This window comes from Rhamphochromis longiceps, linkage group LG6, assembly GCF_057381845.1.
Source record: "Rhamphochromis longiceps isolate RC_006_pf linkage group LG6, R_longiceps_female_GT1.1, whole genome shotgun sequence".
Lineage (NCBI taxonomy): Eukaryota > Metazoa > Chordata > Actinopteri > Cichliformes > Cichlidae > Rhamphochromis > Rhamphochromis longiceps.
In genome coordinates, this window is record NC_140562.1 from 35,406,234 (window position 1) to 35,427,836 (window position 21,603).

The following is a 21,603-nucleotide window of genomic DNA, read 5'->3' on the forward strand; positions in this document are numbered from 1 at the left end:
TTCATTAGTTGAATTATTAATTACAGATTTACCAAGCTACTCTATATCACTAGTACTTTTTGTGAGAGGCTGATTGAAACCACACTACTAAGACTTAAGGTATGATTAGCCCAGAATTATCTTTTGACATTTAAACAGTTCATCTCCTCTTTAATAGGTTCATGTTTAGGACAACTATGTACATGAAGACTGTGATAGACATGCTCTTCTAACTGGCTGAGATCCAGATGTTGGTACTGGCAGATATTTCCTAGTACATCCACATCAACATATTCACCAACGCCGAATGAGAGAGCAGACTCCCGATGCTTTGGTAGGAAGCTGGAGCAGAGGTCAGGTGGTGGTGGTAATGGTAAAGATGAAGGATCACCGCAGTTTGGGGCTGAACAGCTGCAGCAACATTGAGGCTCAGCTTTTAGACCTGGCATCATAGTCTCATAGTCAGACGTTATCTGCAAGATACCAGAAGAACACTTAGAGTGAGATCATGTTTTCTTTGTGCTGAGTAAACAATGTGGCATTTTCTGCAGTCAAATTACACATTACAACACTATTGTGTATCTATAGGCATACATGGAGTATATAGATTTTGATTCATCACCTGTAACTATTTATGATTGTATTTTTGTTAGCTTAGAATGAGCCTTTTCTACAGAGCCTTCTTTAAAAAAAGATTCAGTAGGCCAGAGCAGACAAACCACACATTACATTCAAGTGACAGCTGCCAAAGATTCTCCCACATGTTTTGTAAGGGAAAAGTGAGGACGATAGTCAGTTTGTTGGTCATCAACCTCATCCTCAACTCTGGCCCTTTTCAATTAATTAATTTATTTTAAATACATTATTGAAAAATAAAATAGATAAGTGGTAAAAAAAAAGGTTTTTAATGAACAAGCATCAAAATGGTTTTATACTCTATGGAAAGTCACCACTTCTGTTTATGCCCCAGTGGGGGCACAGCCCACAGTTTGAGAACCTCTGCCTTAGAGGAAGGGTTCATTGGAAATAAATACATCTTCAAAAACTACCAGTTTTTAATCAAAGCAGAGACTTGGAAAATTAAAGAAGTCATCACACGAGTAATTACACACAGATTTCAACTACACTACAGGGCTAACAAGCATATCATTCTCCAGTGTATTTTGTGAACATACCTCCATGTCAATTCCTTCGGCTACCACTAATCTGAAAACATGTCCAAAGAAGTAGTGGAGATGGTGGGACATATTGTAACAAAAAACGAAACTTTTAAAGCTTCCAAACTAAAAATCCAGACCTTTTATCAGGCCAGAGAAGTGGGCATGAGCATTAAGACACAATGCATGTGTGATCGTGACACTCACTCACACTGTTTGTGGGAATCATTTTGCTACTCATAAGATAAACATGATAAGACTTTAAAGCCTGAACCATGAAATAATTCAATCCAATGTAAAACAAATGCATATATGAGTTTTAATTTGTCTTATATTGCAGTTTATTGCTAAAATGTATTTATTCATCTTCAAATCAGACTGATGCTGTATAAGTCTCAACTGTATGTATCAAACTAGATGTTAAGGGGATAAGTGAACTTTAGATTACTGTATACTTTTTGCTATGTTGGTCAAAGTGTTTTTATTTGTGTTATTACAGCAGAGAACTTGTCAGCAATGTTATTGTTTTTGTAGGTATCTCTGCTAACACACAGCTTACATTAGCTTTAGGAAAATAGTTATCAGAAAACATTTGCCAGGTAAAGGTATTTTGTGAGCCTGTCAACTCCATGCAGTGATTTTACTATTATTTCCTTTCTGAAGGTGTGTTTTTCCAGAGTAAGCTTATGACATGTTATGTTCTACCTTTATGACTCATCACTGACATCCTCTTCACATTTTGACCTGTTATTGCGATATAACCTTAGGTTTCATGAATGTTTCACATTTCATAAATGTTACTGACTAATAATGAGAAACTTCAAATGTACAGTGTTGAACCACTTTGCTGTTGCTTATACTGCTAGCATATCTAAAAGTGTCTGTGGTGGACAAACCTCTTTATTCTGCGGTGGGATTGATCTTCTGTGTTTCAGAACCAGTAGAAGACATAATGTGAACAGACACACAAACATGAGTGCTGCCACGCACATAACAGCAGTCAGGACCAGCGGCAGGTGGAACAACAGCTGAGGTTCATATGCTGGAACATTTACACAAATACAAATCTCAGTGCTAATAAAACAGATGAAAATACACGCGCACACAAACACATCAAACACATCACTTACTCTCTATTGTGTCTTCACTATTGGCTGGTATTACTTTTACAGGAAAATGAAAATACAAAAAGAGGAATTTATAAATGAGCAAATAAAATGAAAGTATGCACAGAGGTACCCCGACTTCCTCCCACAGTCCAAAGACATGCAACTAATGAGGTTTGGTTAATTTGTGATTTTAAATTGCCCCATAGTGTGAGTGGTTGTCTCTCTCTATGTGTTAGCCCTGCATACGATTGGCAGCCTGTTCAGGGTGTGCTTAAGGCCACCCTATAGTGGCTGGGATTTAGTCTCTGGCCCTCCAACCCTTGGAAAATGCATTGAAAATTCTAATTGAATTCTTATTCAATTTTTAAAAATGCTTTTCTTTTTCAAATTGCTAAATATGTTACTGCAGCATGACTTTTTCTTTGCAAGCATGTAAACTACTGGGTGGAAAAGTTTTCATGAGACTGAAGTACCACTTCTCCTTGCTAAGAGTGAAATTGATTCTGTGCACGTGTTCAAGCCCAAAATAGCCTCTAACCACCCTGTTTCGCTGTTGGTCTGATATGCTGCTGCATCGCTCTTTTCCTTTTTTATCTTCATAAACGCTTCCATTTATTTTGGCTGTTCAGGCCAGAAGTCTCAAACTTTCAGCAGCAGACATGGCTTCCTTTCCGATCATGTCTGTGAAATACTGGTATGTTACCCAAATGATTTAGTCTTGTTTACTTCCTCAGAAGAAACCTCCAGTCAATTGACGAGAAAGTCCCTTATGTTCTGAGTTTCACTTATGAAACTATGAACATTAAACTACACTAATGCTTAAACGGGGGAAAAAATGTCCTTAAATACACTTGAATATTGCTTGAATGTTGTTTACATGAAAAGGAGATAACTGAATCTGACCTTTTGTAACAAAGCAATAACACAATCAATAACACAAATTTGCTTTTGGTCAGTTAATTATACAAAATTAATTTATAAGTGTGTACTTTAAAGCTTTTCAAGATATTTTCACATTTACATAGAAATATTTTAAAAGATAAAGTTAAAATAAAAAGTAAGTCCAACTTTTCGACTCCACTGTACATCTTTACAGAAACAGAAACCTCATGAAAGCAGAACATGGAATTAGTACGACTGATTTCTCATGAATGTCATTTATGGCCTATTATTTTTGGGGTCACAAACAGAATTCATAAGAGCTATAATATTTTATTCCTGTGAATTCATCACCTTGCTGAACAGCACATATACCTTCTATTTTTTAGCCTTAGTTAACTTATCTAACTTACTTATATCATCTCAGTTGATGTGATGTGACAATAAAAGTGATTTGATTTGATTTGATCAGTTGTGGTTGTCCTATGGGACAATTCCCACTAACCAGAAACCAGTCTGCTCTGAGTAGTTGAAATATGCATAACTGGAGACCATATTTAGCCAGCCAACTGAGAACTGTGGTGTAAATATTTATACTATACCTTGGGAAACATTCAGTTTTATGGCGCTGTGATAATCAGGTTGGAGGCTGATATCCACTCCACACTGATACGTCCCACTGTCATTTAACCTCAGTTTATCCACCTTGACAATGAAGAAGCTTCCAGTGGTGTTGTCGTACATGGAGAAGCGTCCTTTGGTCTCCCACCGGTTATGTTTGTCTGTCATTATCAAGTAACTGGAGCATTCATCAATACGGCACAGGTACTTCAAATTCTCCGTCAGGCCATTTGGATATTCACATCTGAAGACAAAACTCTCACCTTCCACACCAGAAAAAACTGTGGTTTTGGTGCTGATTACTGCTGTCATAAAACATTGGTGTTAGTTACACATTTTAATTATTTTTGTAATAAGCAGTCTAGTACTAGGTTTTAAATCTAAATACTATAAAACTCACCTTGGATGTGTAGTATAGTAATAATGACAGCTGTAGTTATTCTCCATGAGTCTAAGATGGTTCCCATTACTTCTAATTTACCTTCAGGCCAGAGTCAGGTTCTCCCCTCAGCCACTGAAGAAGGTAACAACCTGGACTAATGATTGTCTCCCTGTGTTCAGTCAGGTGCTTTCATGGTTATGGCTTTGAAACTCTTCCTCTTTCATGTAAAAAACTGTACACCCATAACATTCAACCACTGCAGGAAGCGGTTTCATTTTTTATAATAAACCAACTGTGCACCAGTTATTCAGCACGTTTAGTGACTGTCGAACTTTCTTCAGCATTAAGCAGGTAGAGAGATTTTATATTTTTCATAGAGATGGTAAAAGAAACTAATGTTGGACTAAAATTTGGTAGGTTCTTGGAAAAATTTTCCATATAGCCTGTTACTCCCAAGTCAACCCCCCCCCCCAAAAAAAACAAACAAAACAAAACAAACAAACAAACAAACAAACAAACAAAGAAACAACAAACACTCTTGAGGTCTAATATAGCATTTATTAAGTATTCGTATTAATTAGGGGTATTTGCATGTTAACAGGCATGATTAACAAGACTTGGTTGGCCAACTAGGTTTGCCAAGCAGACTTTTAAGTAGAAGATTTAGTTTTTTAATATTAGACAAAATACATGAAACTATTATTTATAGAAAGCATTAAACAAAAAGCTTAGAGGGTTCAACATTTTTGTTTGTTTCTCTCTGCTGCATCTTTTTGAAACTGCTTCATGGCTTATTTCCAGTTGGAAATTATTAATTTTGTCTTTGTTTTTATGTTAGATGTACTGTCAACAAGTCACTGTCTTTTTGACAAATAAATTACGCCATCTTGAAAGAGCTTTTTTTTTTTTGCTGCATTGAAAGCTAGGCATCAGTGTGACATTATATTACAAAAATATGATTTTTTTGTAGTAAGGTACAGGAAGTTCATATTTGGTTATTTATATCAGCCCTCACTGCCAATGTGTCTTTATTCACATGACCACTAGGAGTCATCGGAATACATGCGTTTCCTGTGGTGACCTCTATTTTTTTTTTTTTTTTAAAGGGAGCTACTGAAACTACCCTCCCACAAAATACTTCCAGATAAGCATCAACCTCAAAATACACTACATGTATCACAAATGCAGAACTACATCATTACTACAACTAACTAAGTGAAAAAGTGCAAATCACTTTTACTACAAACTCACACCAAAGGCAAATACGCAGTCTAGCTGCTAAATGTATTCATTCACTAGGGATGTAGTCCAGCACTTCCCCTGAACTTACCTAGAAATATTAACAGTGTCAAATGGTAGTTCACACACATTTTTTTCTCCAGTGTAAGGTAAATTTGATTAAGACACATATTAAACCACATGTGTAATCAAAACACTTAACAGCACCATTTAGTGTAAAAGCTTATAATGATGGAAATAGGTTTTGCTTATAACTGTCAGAAAAATATATACATTCTATCTTTGAGATCAACTCTGATTTACTCCTGATAAATCTAAACCAAACCAAAGTGTTCTGGGCTTCTCTTCGGTGGATTCACAGGGAGCTCTGGAGACACAAGGAGATGCACTATTAGTACCGCTCGTTGTATTTTTGGATGTCAAAGGTTTATCTCTGTGTTTCCTACACTTGCTAACACCTGTTCTTTCAGATATTACATCTGGCAAAGGATTTATGTAGATCCCAGAGTTATTATCGTGGTCATTTTGATGCTCTGCGGGTGGATGTTCTGAAGCTGCAGCAAGTTTGGACACGGATATGTTCTCATAGATATGAAGGTGTAGGCTAGATGTCGTTTCTGTTGGTTCAGTTGCTGGTGGATCCAGTCTTTGATGGTGTGTATGAATAGAGGAACGCCCAGGTAACTTCTGAAGATGCTCTGCTCCCTTGAAAACAGACAAAAATAAAAAAAACAAACATAAATAAATAAATCAGAATTTTCTTATATGTTCAAAATATTTATTTTATTTTATTTTTACTCACATGGCATTGAATAGCATTACTTATTAGCTGAGTAATTACTATGTGAATTAGACAAAAATGTATAAATCTAAATCTTTCTACAGTAAGGATAGAGGCATGCACGGTGCCATCAAAATGTATTTCCCCTATTCCTGATTTCTCAGTTTTTTGCATATTTCTTACACTTAAATGTTTCAGAGCATCAAATACATTTTTGTTTATTATTTAAAGAGAACTGGAGTAAATACAAAATGCATTAAAAATGTTTATTAAGGAAAAATAAGTAATCCAAATCTTTCTGGCCCTTTGTGAAAAAGTAAATGCATCCTCTTGTTAAATCATCAAGTAATTAATTAACCTGTTTTTGAAAAGCTGAGTTCAATTTCACTACACACCTAGAATTGCTAACGTCCAGACCTGTTTGATAAAGAAAACACTTAAATAGAGCCTGTCTGCCAAGGAAAAGTAGGCTAATGGGAAATTCACAGAGAAACTCGTGGATTCTTCAACTGACCGCTGCGGCACACCTGCACCAGGGCAAACCTCCGCCTACCCCACTCCTGCTTTACAGGTGAAAATAGAACAACAGGACCGCTAGTCTTTGATTTTATTTATTTTCTGCTGTGTTTCACTTGCATCTATTTGAAAGAGTGAGTGTAAACACACAATAAAATATTTTATGTGCTGGAATGTGCAGAAAATAGGTTTAAATGTTAAACAAATTTCTTCCAGTCAGAGAATGTTGCATATAATTAAATTTTTGCTTGATGCATAAAGTTAAAAGATTAAAACTAATAAAACAAGTTTTAAAAAGAGACTTTTCCATTTGATTACATTTTGTATGATGGATTATGCAGAAAAATGGCAATATTGTTCTGTTTGTCCTGATTCTCCCTAGTTGGTGTCTGACCTTTTTTCCTGTGCATCTTTGCTGATTTGATGAAAGCCCAGTCTGGTTAACCACATGTTTTGAGAGTTTGTGTTCCAGAGGGTGTTGGGAGTCAAAGACTAGGTCCAATCAAAGACCAGACTTAAAGATGCTTTTGTATGACCTTAAATAGGCGATCAGGCTTAAAAATAGGGCTGAACGATTATGGAAAATAATCTAATTGCGATTTTTTTGCCCCAATATTGCGATTGCGATGCGATTATTTTTAAGGTCTTTGTCTTCTGTATTATTAAACAAAGACAAGCAATACATCATATAGTATGGCCAATACTATATTACATTAATTTTAAACTGTTCTTTCCTGGAAGACAGACCTCTGTTATGATGACATGAGGTGATGCATGAATTGATGACTGACATTTTTATTTAACTTCTTCAATCACAACAGTATATTTGAACATACACAATAGTTTATTTTTAGCTTACAAACATCTGAGCATAAAGTGCTGACAAGGAACCCTGGTGTAAACATTAAAATGAAAGTCAGTACAATGTGCAGATTGCAGAAATATACATAAACAAAATCAGTGGCTTTACCACACTCAGTTTTTCGACATCTGTGAACTACTAGACAGTCATTCAATTAAAAAATAATATTAAATAAATAAAACTAATAAATAAAAAATACACACATCTTACTGATCTCTGCAGTCAGTAACATTACACATAAAGTGCAAACATAATAGCAATTGTATAAACACACACACAAACACGCCTTTAAAATTTAAAGGCGTGAAATTGGACGGTCTAGTTCTGATTAGCGTCACCGCTGTCTCGGTGGAGTTTAATAAACTCGGCCGTCTGCTTCTTGCTATCTAAAATATAACCAGACACTGGTGTAAATTCTCGACTGTCTCATACTTCTGTTTAATAAGTTTTCTGTTTGACGTTTAGTCAGCTGTGTGAAAACCAAGGAGGAACCCACCCGGGGGATTAATAAAGTTTTATTTTATCTAATCTAATAACTTTAATCTCAGCCAAACCGATTTACTCACGAACAAACAAAACACTGAAAAAAGCCCAACAATAACATTTTTAGGTTGTCTAAGTGACTTATATATTACGTTTAACCCGAGCAGCGAAACTCCGCGGTGATCTGAAAATGATGTGCCGGGAGTTGTGCCGTTCTCGGCCGCATCAGTAACCCTCGAGCTCCCGGCTAGCTGTCGAGCTGGTGGGTAGCAGACGCCTCTGAAAACGTCGAAGCACTTTTGCAAATATGGGATATCTTGATAAACCGAGCAGATATTTGATGTTTACACAACTACTTTCTCGCCTGAAAATATGTTAAAAGTTTATTTTGTGACCCAGAAAGATTAGTATGAGTAATTTTAAAACTTAGTAGCGGCCGCCATTGTTGGAAACTGGAGTTTGGCTGGGCCGCGCTATGAATTCTGGGATATGGTAGTAATTTGGACAGCCTTCGGCGCGTCGCTGTGACGTAATCGGTCTACAAATGCGGCCTCAGGAGGATGCAGCCCATGAATTTGGACATGTCCAGAGTATAATCGCAGCCTTTGCGGTTAGAAAATTGCACTTGATCATGTCGCGATATTATCGCAAATGCGATATATCGTTCAGCCCTACTTAAAAAGCTTTCCTAAAGTGACTGAATTTCCTCCACAGTGATGTGAAAGACTCGTTGTTAGTTGTCACAATACTTCTTGGTCAAATAGCCCTTCACAGCCTGGAGGCGTGTTTGGCGTCATTGTCCTGTTGAATTACACATGACAGTCCAACTAAACGCAAACCAGATGGGATAGCATGTTGCTGCACGATGTTGTGGTACTCATATTGGTTCAGTGTGTCTTCAATTTTGAATAAATCCCCAACAGTGTCACCAGCAAAGCACCAGCACACCATCATGCCACCTCCTCTGTGCTTCACGGTGGGAACCATGCATGTAGAGACCATCAGTTCACCTTTTCTGCATGGTGGGTGGAAGCAAAGATCTCACATTTGGACTCATAAGACCAAAATACAGATTTCAACTGGTCCAATGTTTATTCCTTGTGTTTCTTGGCCCAAGCAAGTCTCTTCTGCTTGTTGCTTTTCCTTAGTAGTGGTTTCTTAGAAGCTATTTGACCATAAAGGTCGGATTCGCACAGTCTCCTCTGAACAGTTGATGTAGAGGAATATCTGCTACTGGAACATTGATCTGGGCTCCAATCTGAGGTGTGGTTAAATTGCAATTTTTGAGGCTGGTGACTCAGATCAATTTATCCTAAGCAGCAGATGTGATTCTTTGTCTTTCTTTCCTGGGGCAGTCCTCATTTGAGCCAGTTAGCCCTTTTTTCTTTTTTTTTTTGCAATTTTCTGGACTGACTGACCTTCAGTTCTTAAAATAATGATGGGTTAGGGACTGTCATTTCTCTTTACTTAGCTGATTGATTCTTGCCATAATATGAATTCTAACAGTTTTTAAATAGGGCTGTCAGCTGTGCACCAACCTGACTTCTGCACAACACAATGGTCCCAATGCCATTAAGAAGGAAAAGGTGACTACATCATGAAGCTCACTGAGAGAAAGGTGTGCAGAGCTGTTACAAAGCAAAGGCTGGCTACTTTCAGGAATCTAAAATATAAGACATTTTTTGAGTTATTTATATTTTTTCTTTGCTGCAAATATCCATAAATTCATACATTTGATGTCTTCAGTATGTATCTACAATGTAGAAAGTAGTAAAAATACAGAAAAATCATTAAATGAGAAGGTGTGTCCAAACTTTTGACTGGTAGTGTATGAGTTTTCTACTCAAAAAGGCCTCTGTGTTCTTCTTTAAATGTAATTCACTACAAATTAAACAGAAATGTAAAATGTTAGTCAGTGTACTTCTGAGACACTTGAATGCAGAATTCAGTTTCTCTGTGTACCAGATCACCAGACATAGCCAGACTATCTCTCCCCCTTCTCACTTTCTTAATTGTGCTTAGTTAACCATCATGTTGCTTGAAGGTTAGTATTTTTATCTTGCTACTTTTAACAGGAAGACAGTAGAACTTATCTTTGCATCTAATGGTGTCAGTGAGTGTGTGCTTCTGAAACAGGAGTGACTTCCAGTGCCAGTATCTGTTACTTTGCAAGAATACCTTTTTAGTTGACCCAGATTTATCACCAGAGCTATACACAATATGACTTTTGACTTTTCAATTGTAAGGGGAAGAAGCATTTTACTTAAAATGTCAAACCATTCCTTTAGCACAACACTAATGTAACACTGTGGTTTTAACACATCCCCATTGAAAAATTCCACAATATAAAAAAATGAGAAATGACTTTTGGAAAACCCCTCGTCACATACTTACATTTGATGTATAAAAAAAAAAAACCCAATCATATTCTACTTTATTTAATTTGCTGTCTAAGGCAATCACTGATCTCTAGGAGGGAATGAACCTCCTGATAGTGTGATCTCCAATTTTCCATCTCATACCTCTTGTTGATGCGCACTGCTGACATCTGTGTTGTTGAAGCAAACTTGTAGTTGAGGTTTTGAGGTTTTTCTGTACTTCCTGAAGCATACTGTCAGCATCAGGAGACATGCCATAGCAATGCCCCCGACTGCAGCATACACAATGGTGCCTGATGAAAACAAGATTATAGAATCATCTTATTCATCAGTAACTTATACACCAATCACATCCTCAAGTGGAAACTCACCTGTGCTGATTTTAGGTTGTTCTTTAGTGGAGAATGATTCTGCAAAACAGGACTCAATATTACTTCTTTATGTAAAATGTATCCAGAATTTATATTTGTAAGGACTGTAAATCAATAATTTGTAATACATTGTTTTTATACCCATTGAAGGTTTTGTAGGCTTAATGGTGTCTGTTCCAGTTGTTAACTGTGTTGTGTTGGTATTCTGATATGTCCATGTGGTAGGAACATCAGGTGTCTCAGTTTCAACAGCTGTATAAGAGAAAGGGGCAAATTATGGTACTATTATTAACTAATCAATATACAATATATATATTCTAAAAGTAAAAGTTTTTCATTCAAAATTTAATTCCGCAATAAGATTACTGTTTTTAGATACCTTTATTTTTTATATATATCTAGGGATGTTTTCTGCAAAATAAGTTTTATGTCATGGATATATAAGTGGAATTTTTAATATACTGATGCAAAAAGGAATTGATGCATTTTACAGATGTATTCACTTCAGGTGTCCAGAAGCTAGTTTTAACAACTTTGTATTAATATAGCTTATCGAGAGATGACTTAGAACAAGAAAAACAAAAAGTTCAAATAAACCTATTTGATTGTTTTAATGCTCTGATGTTTCTAATATGTTATGAACTGGATGTTTTTCTTCACTGAGCCTCCAAAAATACAATAAAACCACGTGAGAAGAAAAAAAGGGGAAATAAATCTTTTGAATCTTTTAACAAGAAGATCCAGTCAAGCCACGAGGGGAAATTACTTGGAACCACCAGATTATAAACCGGATTATAAAATGCATTTTAATTCACAAGCTATGCTTTTATATGCAGTAATTTTTTTCTGAAATAAAGAACTATAAGAAACGTGGAGTATTTTTTTTTCCTTATCTTTTGAAGTAAGAATGCAGATGCATAATTCAAATTAAGCGTACTGATAAAATAAACTCAGAAGAAATAAAATGATGACATACCTTTCTTTACTGTGAGCTGTATCTGAGTGTATGTGTCCAAACCAGGCCTGTCCACTCCACACCAATATTTCTGATGTGAGTCTGACAGCTGGAGATGACTCAAGGTCACAGTGAAGGATCCATCTCCAGAATCCACCAGAGTTATCCTCCCGGACTCTGCTCTTCCACCAGATTTTACAGTAGCCAGCCTGTCTTTCTCGCTCCCACATGGATCTTTGCAAAAGTATTTATTATACGTCCATGCAAGTCTGTGTGAGCACTGGAAGGAGACATTTCTGCCCTGAAATCCTTCTATCTTCATCAACTTGTTTCCATCTGCCAACGTAGCTGCTAAAATTGGCAAGATATAGTGCATCCCGGAGTTAAACAAATGTTAGAAAACATTAATACGTTAATTAATTACATTAATATAATTTTTCTAAGCCACTTACTGCAAAAAAGACAGATGATATAGATGGTCTTCATTTTGGCTGATAAACTGCCAGCTCAGTGGTTCTTATCTTGGTGGTCCTTTCAGGTATTTACGACTGGTCAAACTCTTTCAGTTTGCTCCACCACTGTACGAGGTTGTGCACATGAATTGAATTATATTGTAAGTCACGATCGCGATAAAACTGTAAACTAGTCGAAAATATTTACCAAGTAAATGAAATCACTGTCACATACAAATGATTGCGAAAGAATACAAGGTGCGAGCTTACTATAAGCGCACAGAGCAGTCACGGTGTGCAGAGAAGCGTTTGTTTGTGACGAGTGGGGGGCAAACACGCCTCCGCAGATGTGTCACAGCTGCACTCCTCTCGCGTGAATTGACCTGACTTGTGAAAGCAAAGAAAGGAAGGAACTGCTTCAAAGAACTGACACCTACACAAACTTGATGACGGCCTCAGTTAACTGACAGTTACTCGTTGACAGCAGCACAGTTTTATGCCATAGTTGTCTATATTTTTTTCTTTTAGCACGTAGCGTTAGATTTGTGATCAAGTCATCTACATCTGTAGATGAGTTTGATAGTGAATACATTTTAAAGTTCTGAAACCTCCCTGTTTAAAAGCTTAGCTACAGTGTTTTCCTTCTCCAAACAGGATTTTACTCATTTTAATCAAAGACCGTACTTTAATTTTGAAAACTGGTTTACTTCCCGTCGACATCTGTGCAAGTAACAATAGGAATTACACCCGTTCAGTCCAGCTGGTTTTAAAAAGAGGCAGAGGAATCACACAGTGCCAGCCAGTGAGGGGCACAGACACAGCAGGGCGAGGAGGAAGCAGCAAAATGGTCATCAAGGAAATCTGATTTGAAACTAGATCCAGACACAGAGGAGGAGCCGGACTCAGCAGTAACAGCATTTACAATAACATGCAACTGATTAAAGACTGGTTATACTCCCACTACATTGCTGTCTTAACCTCTTGGGTATTTGTGCTATGGTTGTTTTGACCAGAAGAAAATCCAACACTGTTTCAGACTTTGCTTTAATTGGTCTTTAAAAAAAAAATCAAAAGTTTTTCAGTTGAAAACACCTGATTCTATTTCTGCTTTCAAATTAACTGGTAATCCCAGAGGGTCATTTAATTTTGCCACTCATCTTTGTAATATTGGGAGGGAAGAACTTGATTTAAATTTGAATTTTCAGTACAAATGTGGTAACGGCCCTCATATATTTAATAATATTTAATTTCCCCAAACATATTTACTATTGATTTCATTTTCAATAAACTTCTCACATTGTTGCCTGACACCTACAACGTCTCCTTTACAAAAAGCAAAAACAGGAAGACGTGAAATAATGATGACTCCAGTATTTGCCTACATTTAGTTTCAGTTGCATGAGCATCATTCTGGTGACTTGACAAACCAAACAAAAGTAGGAACAGAAATTTAGATTCACCACAAACCTACAACAACATACTGAATACATCTTACTTTATACTTCTTATATCTGCATCTGTTGATGTCGATCAACAACTGTGCAGTAAGCTGCACATGTAAAAAAAATATATAAAATTCACTTTTCATAAGGTATGATTTAAATTTTTTAAATTTTAAAATATAAAATAAAACATAGAAAAGAATTAACAGTTTGCAGACTGTAGAACTAAAATTAAAAGATCTGCTAGAGGTAGATATCTGGAGTTTTTTGTGCATTATTTTTTTTTTCAGCTCTGCAGCTGCCCCACAAGGTGGTGAGGATGTGCGTGGTTTATTTTTTATTTTTTTGTGTGTCTGTATAAACAGACTGCAAATCAATTTCCCACTGGGGACAATAAAGTTACCATTGTTACCCCTGTTCTGTATACAAAAAAAAAAAGAAAAAAGAAAATGTAAAATATGTTTTAATAAGGGTCATTGTGAATATCCAGCCCCCCACAAGATATTCAGGTGTCTTTCTCACAGATACTTTATTCAGCACACCAAAAATGTTTTTTCTTGGTTCAGCACCAACGTTTCTCGAGCTGACTCCCCTCTCACACACACACACACACACACACACACACACACACACACACACACACACACACACACACACACACACACACACACACACACACACACACAAATCACAACAACAGTCACCTGAAGGTACTTTACTTTACATTGTAAGGTAGACTCTACAATAATAAATACAGAGGAAAACCCAACAATCATGATCCCCTATGAGCTAGCACTTTAAGGACAGTAGAAGGAAAAACTCAATTTTAACAGGAAGAAACCTCCGGCAGAACCAGGCTCAGGGATGAGCAGCTATCTGCTGTGACCAGTTGGAGTGAGAGAAGCAAGACAGGATAAAAGACATGCTGTGGAAGAGAGCCAGAGATGAATAACAAGTATGATTCAGTGCAGAGAAGTCACACAGTGAGTGAGAAAGGTGACTGAAAAAGAGATACTCAATGCATCATGGGAATCCCCCGGCAGCCTACAACTTTTGCAGCACAACTAAAGGAGGATTTAGGGTCACCTGATCCAGCCCTAACGATATGCTTTAGCAAAAAGTAAAGTTTTTGGAACTGCCAAACCACCTTTTTTGCATGGTATTCAAGTTGTGCCTGTTTATCTTTTGTATGTTGTTATGAATTGTACTGGCCAAATAAGTAAAAGTGCTTTTAATCTGAATGCACCCAGGCAAAGAAGCTTTGGTACCTTCATCGTCCAAAGGCATCAAGGCAGATTTGTCCAGTTTATTTTGTAGCCCGAGAGAGAACCAAAATTGTAAATTATCTAATCAATGGATGGATGGATGTCTCAAAGTTGTCTAAAAACAAAATAATGTCATCTGCCTAAAGAGATATGATATGATTTTGAGCACCAATTCTAATGTGAGAGACTGTGGACTGTCTAATGACTTGTGCTAAGGGTTCTCGAGAGAGAGAGAGAGAGAGAGAGAGAGAGAGAGAGAGAGAGAGAGAGAGAGGCAGAACAAGAGAGGGGAAAGTGGGCAACCCTGCCTTGTCCCATGGTTGTTACATCTTGTGAGGCTGTGGGAGTGTGTGGGTGTGCTGTTCCTCTCTCTCCGCCTCCTCCTCTCTTGCTCCTCCCCTCTGTCTTTCTTTTACTCTGCCCTAGCTGATGCCCTTTCCCTCGTTTGGCACCTGAACTCAGTCAGCAATTACCTCTCAGAGGTTACTTGGGAAGAATTGTGTGGTGCAGGGTGGTTGTCCTGTGTCTCTACATTGCTTTCTAGGTGATTGAAAGGTCTTATTGTGTGATTGTGCTGCCTGTGGTGTGGAGCGTTGGGAGAAGTGGAGACAGTAACTGCGCCAAGTGAGTAGTGTGGGCCTCAACAGCAGTAGAGCTTGCTGCTGCTAGCGAAGGGTGGGCCTGTGGGCCCTCGGAAGTGCACTTTACTTTGTTGTTTATTAGTTGTTTTCTTGCTGTTGTTATCTTTTTCTTATTTAGTCTTATTGATAAAGTGGTGTTGCTGTCTCTTTGTGTTAAGAGTATTTGTAATAAAACCTTAATATATGCTAAACACCTTTGTTTGGTTTCGTTTTCATTCTTTTCCGGTCCTGTTTGTTACCGCTCCCCACACTTTCCCCTAGATCTCATTTGTGGGGATGTAACAACACTGAATGTAAACAAGGGAGAAATAAGGTCCCCTGTTAGTACACTTGCAAAGGGTGAGTGGTCTGTCTTAATCATTGCAACAAACTTCTGCTTAAACCCAAAGTGTTTTAATACTGTCCATGTATATTCCCACTCTAGCCTGTCAAAGGCTTTCTCCGCATCATGTAAGAATACTGCACATGGATTATGATAGCCATCTGTGGCATCTATGATATGCAACAGCCTTCTTATGTTATCAGATGCGAGCCTCCCTCAGATAAATCCTGTCTGGTCTGCATTAACTAAAACGTGAATAACTCTTTCCAAGCGCAATGCGAGAGACTTGGCACATACTTTGTAGTGATGGGATCTTTTTAGAGAACCGGCTCTTCAGGTTGTTTTGTTGCTTTAATTAATTTATTATTAACAACAATATGAAATTATGCACAAAAGGAATTACTAATGCAAAAAAAGTGGTTTTATTCATATATGTTTATATATAAATATATACGGTGGCCCCTAGAGACAAAACACGTACAAATTCCAAAACACATTTCTAGCATTAACTGAACTTCCCAAACAGAGCTTCCTAGATCACTTAAATTACACAATTGAAAGCATATTGTTTGTATATTTATACACAATCACTCATATATATTCAAATAATAAAAAAAAAAAAGTTCATTTACCTGTTACTACCACACACCAAATCCGGTGGTTGGTACTTCTGTCAGTGCGCCCCAGGGCAGCTGTGGCTACAATGTAGCTTGCTATTGCTAGTGTGTGAATGTGTGTGTGAATGGGTGAATGACTGAATGTAGTGTAAAGCACTCTGGGGTCCTTAAGGACTAGAAAAGCGCTATACAAATGCAGGCCATTTTACTTGCTGGCTTGTGTAGCCACTAGGTAACAAAAGCTCAACACTGCCCCTAGCATCCTGTAGCACTTCTGCTGTGTTTTGTACGTGTTTTGAGTTTTTATGTGCTTCGGAGTTTGTACGTGCTTTGTCTCTAGTGGCCACCGTAAATATACTTTTATTTATTCACTCCACATAAAATGTAATAAATAAATCATATAATACAAAAACCAACTATTCACATTTCAACTTTTAACTATTTCCAGCTTTTTCCTGCAAACTACAACACAATTAAATATAAATTAAAATATGAAAACAAAAAGAAGATGCACATTCTCTGTCATATGGACCTGCATGAATAAACTTTCTGAATCCTTTATCATCTGCAACTGAAAATAGTTGTGGATGACTACTATACCTTTCTAATGTGACGTTGTTGTCCCTGGCTCTCTTTCTCTCTCTCTCTCTGTTCCTGTACTACTGCGAGTGTAACTACTGCCCCTCCCCCTTCTTCCCAGCACAAAGCACAAGGCTGGCGTGCGGAGTGAAGCGGAAAAAAGTGCAAGAGAGAAGGTGAGAGAAAGAAAAAATACCCCACGGCCCGCATTGTTCACGTCAAAGATCCGGCTCTAAGAGCCATTTCGTTCGAGACCGACACATCACTAATACTTTGAGATCAGTTGTGAGTAGGGATATTGGTCTGAAACTAGATCACTCAGAGGATCCTTTACCTTTTTTAAGAGAAGAGTAATAAGTGCTATTCTCTCATCTCTCTGGAAAGAGACATTCTGGATTGCAAAATTAAGAGTCAAGCATAAGTGAGCCGATCATATCCCAAAGCCATCTATTCCAAGATTTAGCCTTTTATTTAGACCTTTCAGCGCTCTATGCAGCTCATCCAGAGTTAATGGGGCATCCAACCCGTCCTGAGCTGCTTGTGAGATTTGGGGTAGTTCCAAACTGTCAAAACTCTTACAAATAGACTCCTTGAAATTGATCTCTGATTTATACAGATTTTCAAAAAGCAATATAAAAAGGCAGTGGTATTGCTTGGGGGTTTGTTGCAATTTTACCATCTGCAGCTTTTATTACTGGGATGGGTGTCCTTGTTTAAGCATAAGTACCAACAGATGACAAGGACACTCTGATTCAAAATAGTACTTCTGTCTGGTTCTATGGAAGATGAACTCTGCTTTAGATAAGGTTACTGCATTGTATTCATCTGTCTGTGATGCTAGGAGTGTAGACTGGTAATCTAACTTTTTTTTTGTAAATTCTGTAATAATTCTATTTGATTTTCTAAAATAGAGACCTGAGCAACTTTTGATTTTGCCTGCACAGAGGAGAATGAGATGCAAACTGGGGTCAGCGGGGGAGCTGGCCCCAGGGAGGGGTCACTTGCCCCTCCCTTCCTTCCCTCCCCATCTCCAGCTGCCTCCCTCTTCCCGCTCCACCACAACCACCCACACATGCAGGGCCTTGGAGTAGGGGTATGTCACCAGGGTGCAGAGGAGGCTACCCCCCCCCCCCCCCCCCGTCCCCTTCGGGCTGCCTCTGCCTCAATTTTATCCCACAACTTAGACATTCACATTACTCACACTCTCATTACACATACATATAGGATCTTGGGGGTGGGCACGATACACGGAGTCCAAAGTACCATCAGGGTGTACACCCCACCCCTGGCATCGTTGCCCACCTCTCAATTTTAAATACACGTAGACATTGAGGGCTAGCAGGAGGGACCATGCGCTTACCTGCTGCTCTCTGGCAGGTAGCTCCAAGCCCTCCTGGGTTTTAAATGCACCTTAGAACACACATGCATCAACACTACAATGAGCGGGTGGAGGGAGGTTTGGAGTCTTCTCTCACCCCCATTCTCTGCGACCTGCTGGAGCAGGGGGGCTAGGACTAGGAGGAGGAGTTGGCCGTCCGACTGCGGTCTGGAGTGTGGAGCCTTCCTGCTGCTGCGGAGTCGGGGCGGTCTGCCTCCCCCCACCGCAGGGAAAAGGGAAACACCACCTGGGTCTGGGTGCAGACCCGGTTTGTAGAGTATGCTTGGGGAGTGTGATCGTGTGTACAACGTCTCTTTATGTCTGTCTCCACGTTGGTTGAGTGTGGAGTAAGTGCATATGAGAGCATGAGGGTGGGAATGGATGTTTGTATCTGTGTGTGCCTGTATGTCTGTGTCTATATGTCAGGTTGGGTGTCAGGCGCCACCTCTCTGGGGACATCTCAGGCCCTCCAAGGTTTGGAGGCCTATCTCCCCCTACCACCACTTCCCCTGCCAGTGGTGGACCCCCTCAGACATCGGTGCGTTGGTGGTTCTTTGTCTGGGGGTGGGCGTCCAGGTACACACCGGCTCACTCCTTGGCGGCCGCTTATCGGGGCCTGGAGCCTGGGGCTCGCTCGGGCCACTTCGGAGGTGGGGTGCCCCCGGCCTCTCGGCCTGGGGCTCGGTCACTCAGGCGCAGCTGGCTGCCGGCGGAGCTCACGGGCGCGTCACTGCAACTCCCCCTGGCTTCTGCTCCGCGGCTGCTGAGTGAGCCCTCATCTGGGACTCTCCTCAGCTCTTTCCGGGACAGTGGCGCAGCTGCCCCTCTGTTGGTCTTCCTTGGTCTCTTGTGTTCTGGGGGCCTCTGGATGTCTGGAGTTTTGATCTCCTCTACACCTGCTTCACGCCCTGGAGGACGGGGCTGTGGCCCCCCCACACCCTCTAGCAGATTATTACATGAAGGAACCTTTTAAAAAACAAAAAACAAGCGCGTCCATGCTCACAGGTGTACACACGGGTGATCACACCCACAAACTTCACCCTTTTTGGCTCCTACCTCAAAGCACACTGTGTTCTGTTGATCTTATGTGCTGCACAATAATGTTTAACATTTAGTATTTACTGTCATATTCCCATATATCATTGTGATGTTGTTTATTCTATTACTCTTGTTCTCTTCTGCTTGCTTTCTTTTTTCTTTCTCAGCAGGTGATCCAGGTGATTGATATATGCATTTTTTTTTCTGCCCGTTCTGTTGGTTTTTGTCTTTTGCCCTTCTCCCCCGTCCCTCTTCTCAGCTGTTTCTCTTTCCCTCTTTCTTTCTCCCCTTCTTTCCCCCAGTCAAGTCTGTCCCGTATTCAGTAAGTGAAAATAAAATAAACAATAAAAGGTGAATCAAATGGACCATTACGGCAAGGCTGGGATGGTCAGTTTGGTAAAGTAAATCCGTTGGGCATCTTTCTTTGCCTTTAGACAACAATTCTGATGGCAAAAGAGCCAAACGGGACAGGCCAAAATAAATAAATAAATAAATAAATAAATAAATTTTTGAGTTACAGAAACACAGGCAGCTACAGTGGTGAATTAGAAATAACCACAGTGAAATTTAGCATACACCCTCAGTGTGACGAAGATTTCAGATGAAGCTTTTAATACCCGGAGTATCCACTTGTCGAGGAATTTCCATAAAATTTACACAAATCTCATATATCTTTGCGATTAGCTCTGATTTATTCCAGACAAATCTAAACCAAGCCATCAAACAGCTGGTTGTCTGACACAACAAAAAATCCATAACATCAACACAGCTGGTACAACTTCTAATGACTTACTCTCACTTTGCTCCAGCAAATTCAACCCCGAATATATTTTATGCTTTATTTTATTCACAGTGATTAGAGATCACCTTGATCACTGCCTTTGATAGCAGTATCTGATTCATACCTCTCTTGTTTGCATTGCTCAGATCTGCCCTGTTGTTGATTATGGCTCACTCAGTCAATGCAGCTGCTAAAGCCATTCATGTTATTAGAAGAAGGCATCTACTTCAACATTTAAATGAATTCATGTATAAATTTAGGATTTCGCTTACCACATAAAAGACAGGAGATGAAAGAAATGCTGGAAAAAGTGCCAGCTCTGTTGTTGCTACAGACTCTGCATTTGGAGTTACAAAGTTAAAGGCTTATAGCACCACTGTACGCATTTGCAAATGAAATATATTTATTAATAAACAAGAGCCGGTCATGAGCCGATCCAATGACCTCTTTCAATACATACACAGCATGCTTCATGACCCTCAGCCTCATTGAACTGCCACACACAGTGTTACTCTGTGGAGGAAGCATGAATGTTACTTTCCTCCACATTTGTTTACACTGAGAAACAGTTTTTCAAAATTAACTATTGAAGTTAATCTTTGCTGCGTGTCACTAGATGCACTGACATTTATCAGTGAATTACTTTGTGACTGGAAACAGTTTTTAAAATGAAAAACGAATGGATGTGAATGTTCTCTATTGGATTGAAATCTGATGACTGCGCAGTCCATTTATCTACAGAGAATTTATTGCCACTTTCAGGAAAACAGTTGAGATGATACGAGCTTCGTGACATCATGCTAGAAGCAGCCATGAGAAAATAAAACATGGTCATTAAAGGATAACCATTCATACAAGGCATGATGGATCCATGCTTTCCCATACTTCCCATACAGAGCACAGCAGACATGGAGTGGAAACAATAACTTTTAATTCAGTGTATAGGCATATTATAATGAAAACAAGTGTTGCTCATAATTGGAAAATGTATTTGTCTCCAAATGTCCATAAAAAGTACAGATTATAACTTAACTTCCTGAGGTTCCTGCAATCACAGGTTCTTTCATATATTAAAGATGGCAAGACATTAATGTAGATGCCAGTTATTATTATTCATTTGAGCCCTCCATGGGCGAATACCCTGAACCTGCCAGAGGGCTGGAGAAATAAATGGCTTTATAGACAGCAGTGAGTGTGCTGCATTTGGTTTATGTGGGTTTAAATGTTTGTAGATCTGATCTTTGTTGATGAGTAGAGACAGAAGAACTTGCAGACAGCTTGCTACAGTTGTTTGTTCTCGTGTCAGTGTCATTGTACCCACAACTGACCTATTAAAAAGTGACAAAAAAGTGTTGAGATATATAGATATATATAAA

The 21,603-nt window shown here is 38.8% G+C and overlaps 2 protein-coding genes across 3 annotated transcripts; both read right to left on the reverse strand.

The window, feature by feature from the left end:
• Positions 1–116: 116 nt before the first annotated feature.
• LOC146668487 (uncharacterized) lies at positions 117–4,244 on the reverse strand. The gene is made up of 4 exons (XM_085408691.1): positions 4,146–4,244; positions 3,727–4,047; positions 2,033–2,178; positions 117–452 (listed from the first exon to the last, which is right to left on the reverse strand). The coding sequence occupies exons 1-4, from the start codon at positions 4,210–4,212 to the stop codon at positions 117–119; spliced, it is 870 nt and encodes a 289-aa protein (XP_085264817.1). The 5' UTR covers positions 4,213–4,244.
• A 457-nt stretch (positions 4,245–4,701) lies between these two features.
• LOC146668488 (uncharacterized) lies at positions 4,702–12,951 on the reverse strand. 2 transcript variants are annotated; one of them, XM_085408693.1, is made up of 7 exons: positions 12,435–12,951; positions 12,165–12,290; positions 11,734–12,063; positions 10,899–11,009; positions 10,758–10,796; positions 10,531–10,679; positions 4,702–6,071 (listed from the first exon to the last, which is right to left on the reverse strand). In XM_085408693.1, the coding sequence occupies exons 2-7, from the start codon at positions 12,196–12,198 to the stop codon at positions 5,655–5,657; spliced, it is 1,080 nt and encodes a 359-aa protein (XP_085264819.1). In that variant the 5' UTR covers positions 12,199–12,290; positions 12,435–12,951; the 3' UTR covers positions 4,702–5,654. The 2 variants fall into 2 exon arrangements, with proteins under 2 accessions (XP_085264819.1, XP_085264818.1); XM_085408692.1 differs by having other exon boundaries at positions 12,165–12,951.
• Positions 12,952–21,603: the final 8,652 nt, after the last annotated feature.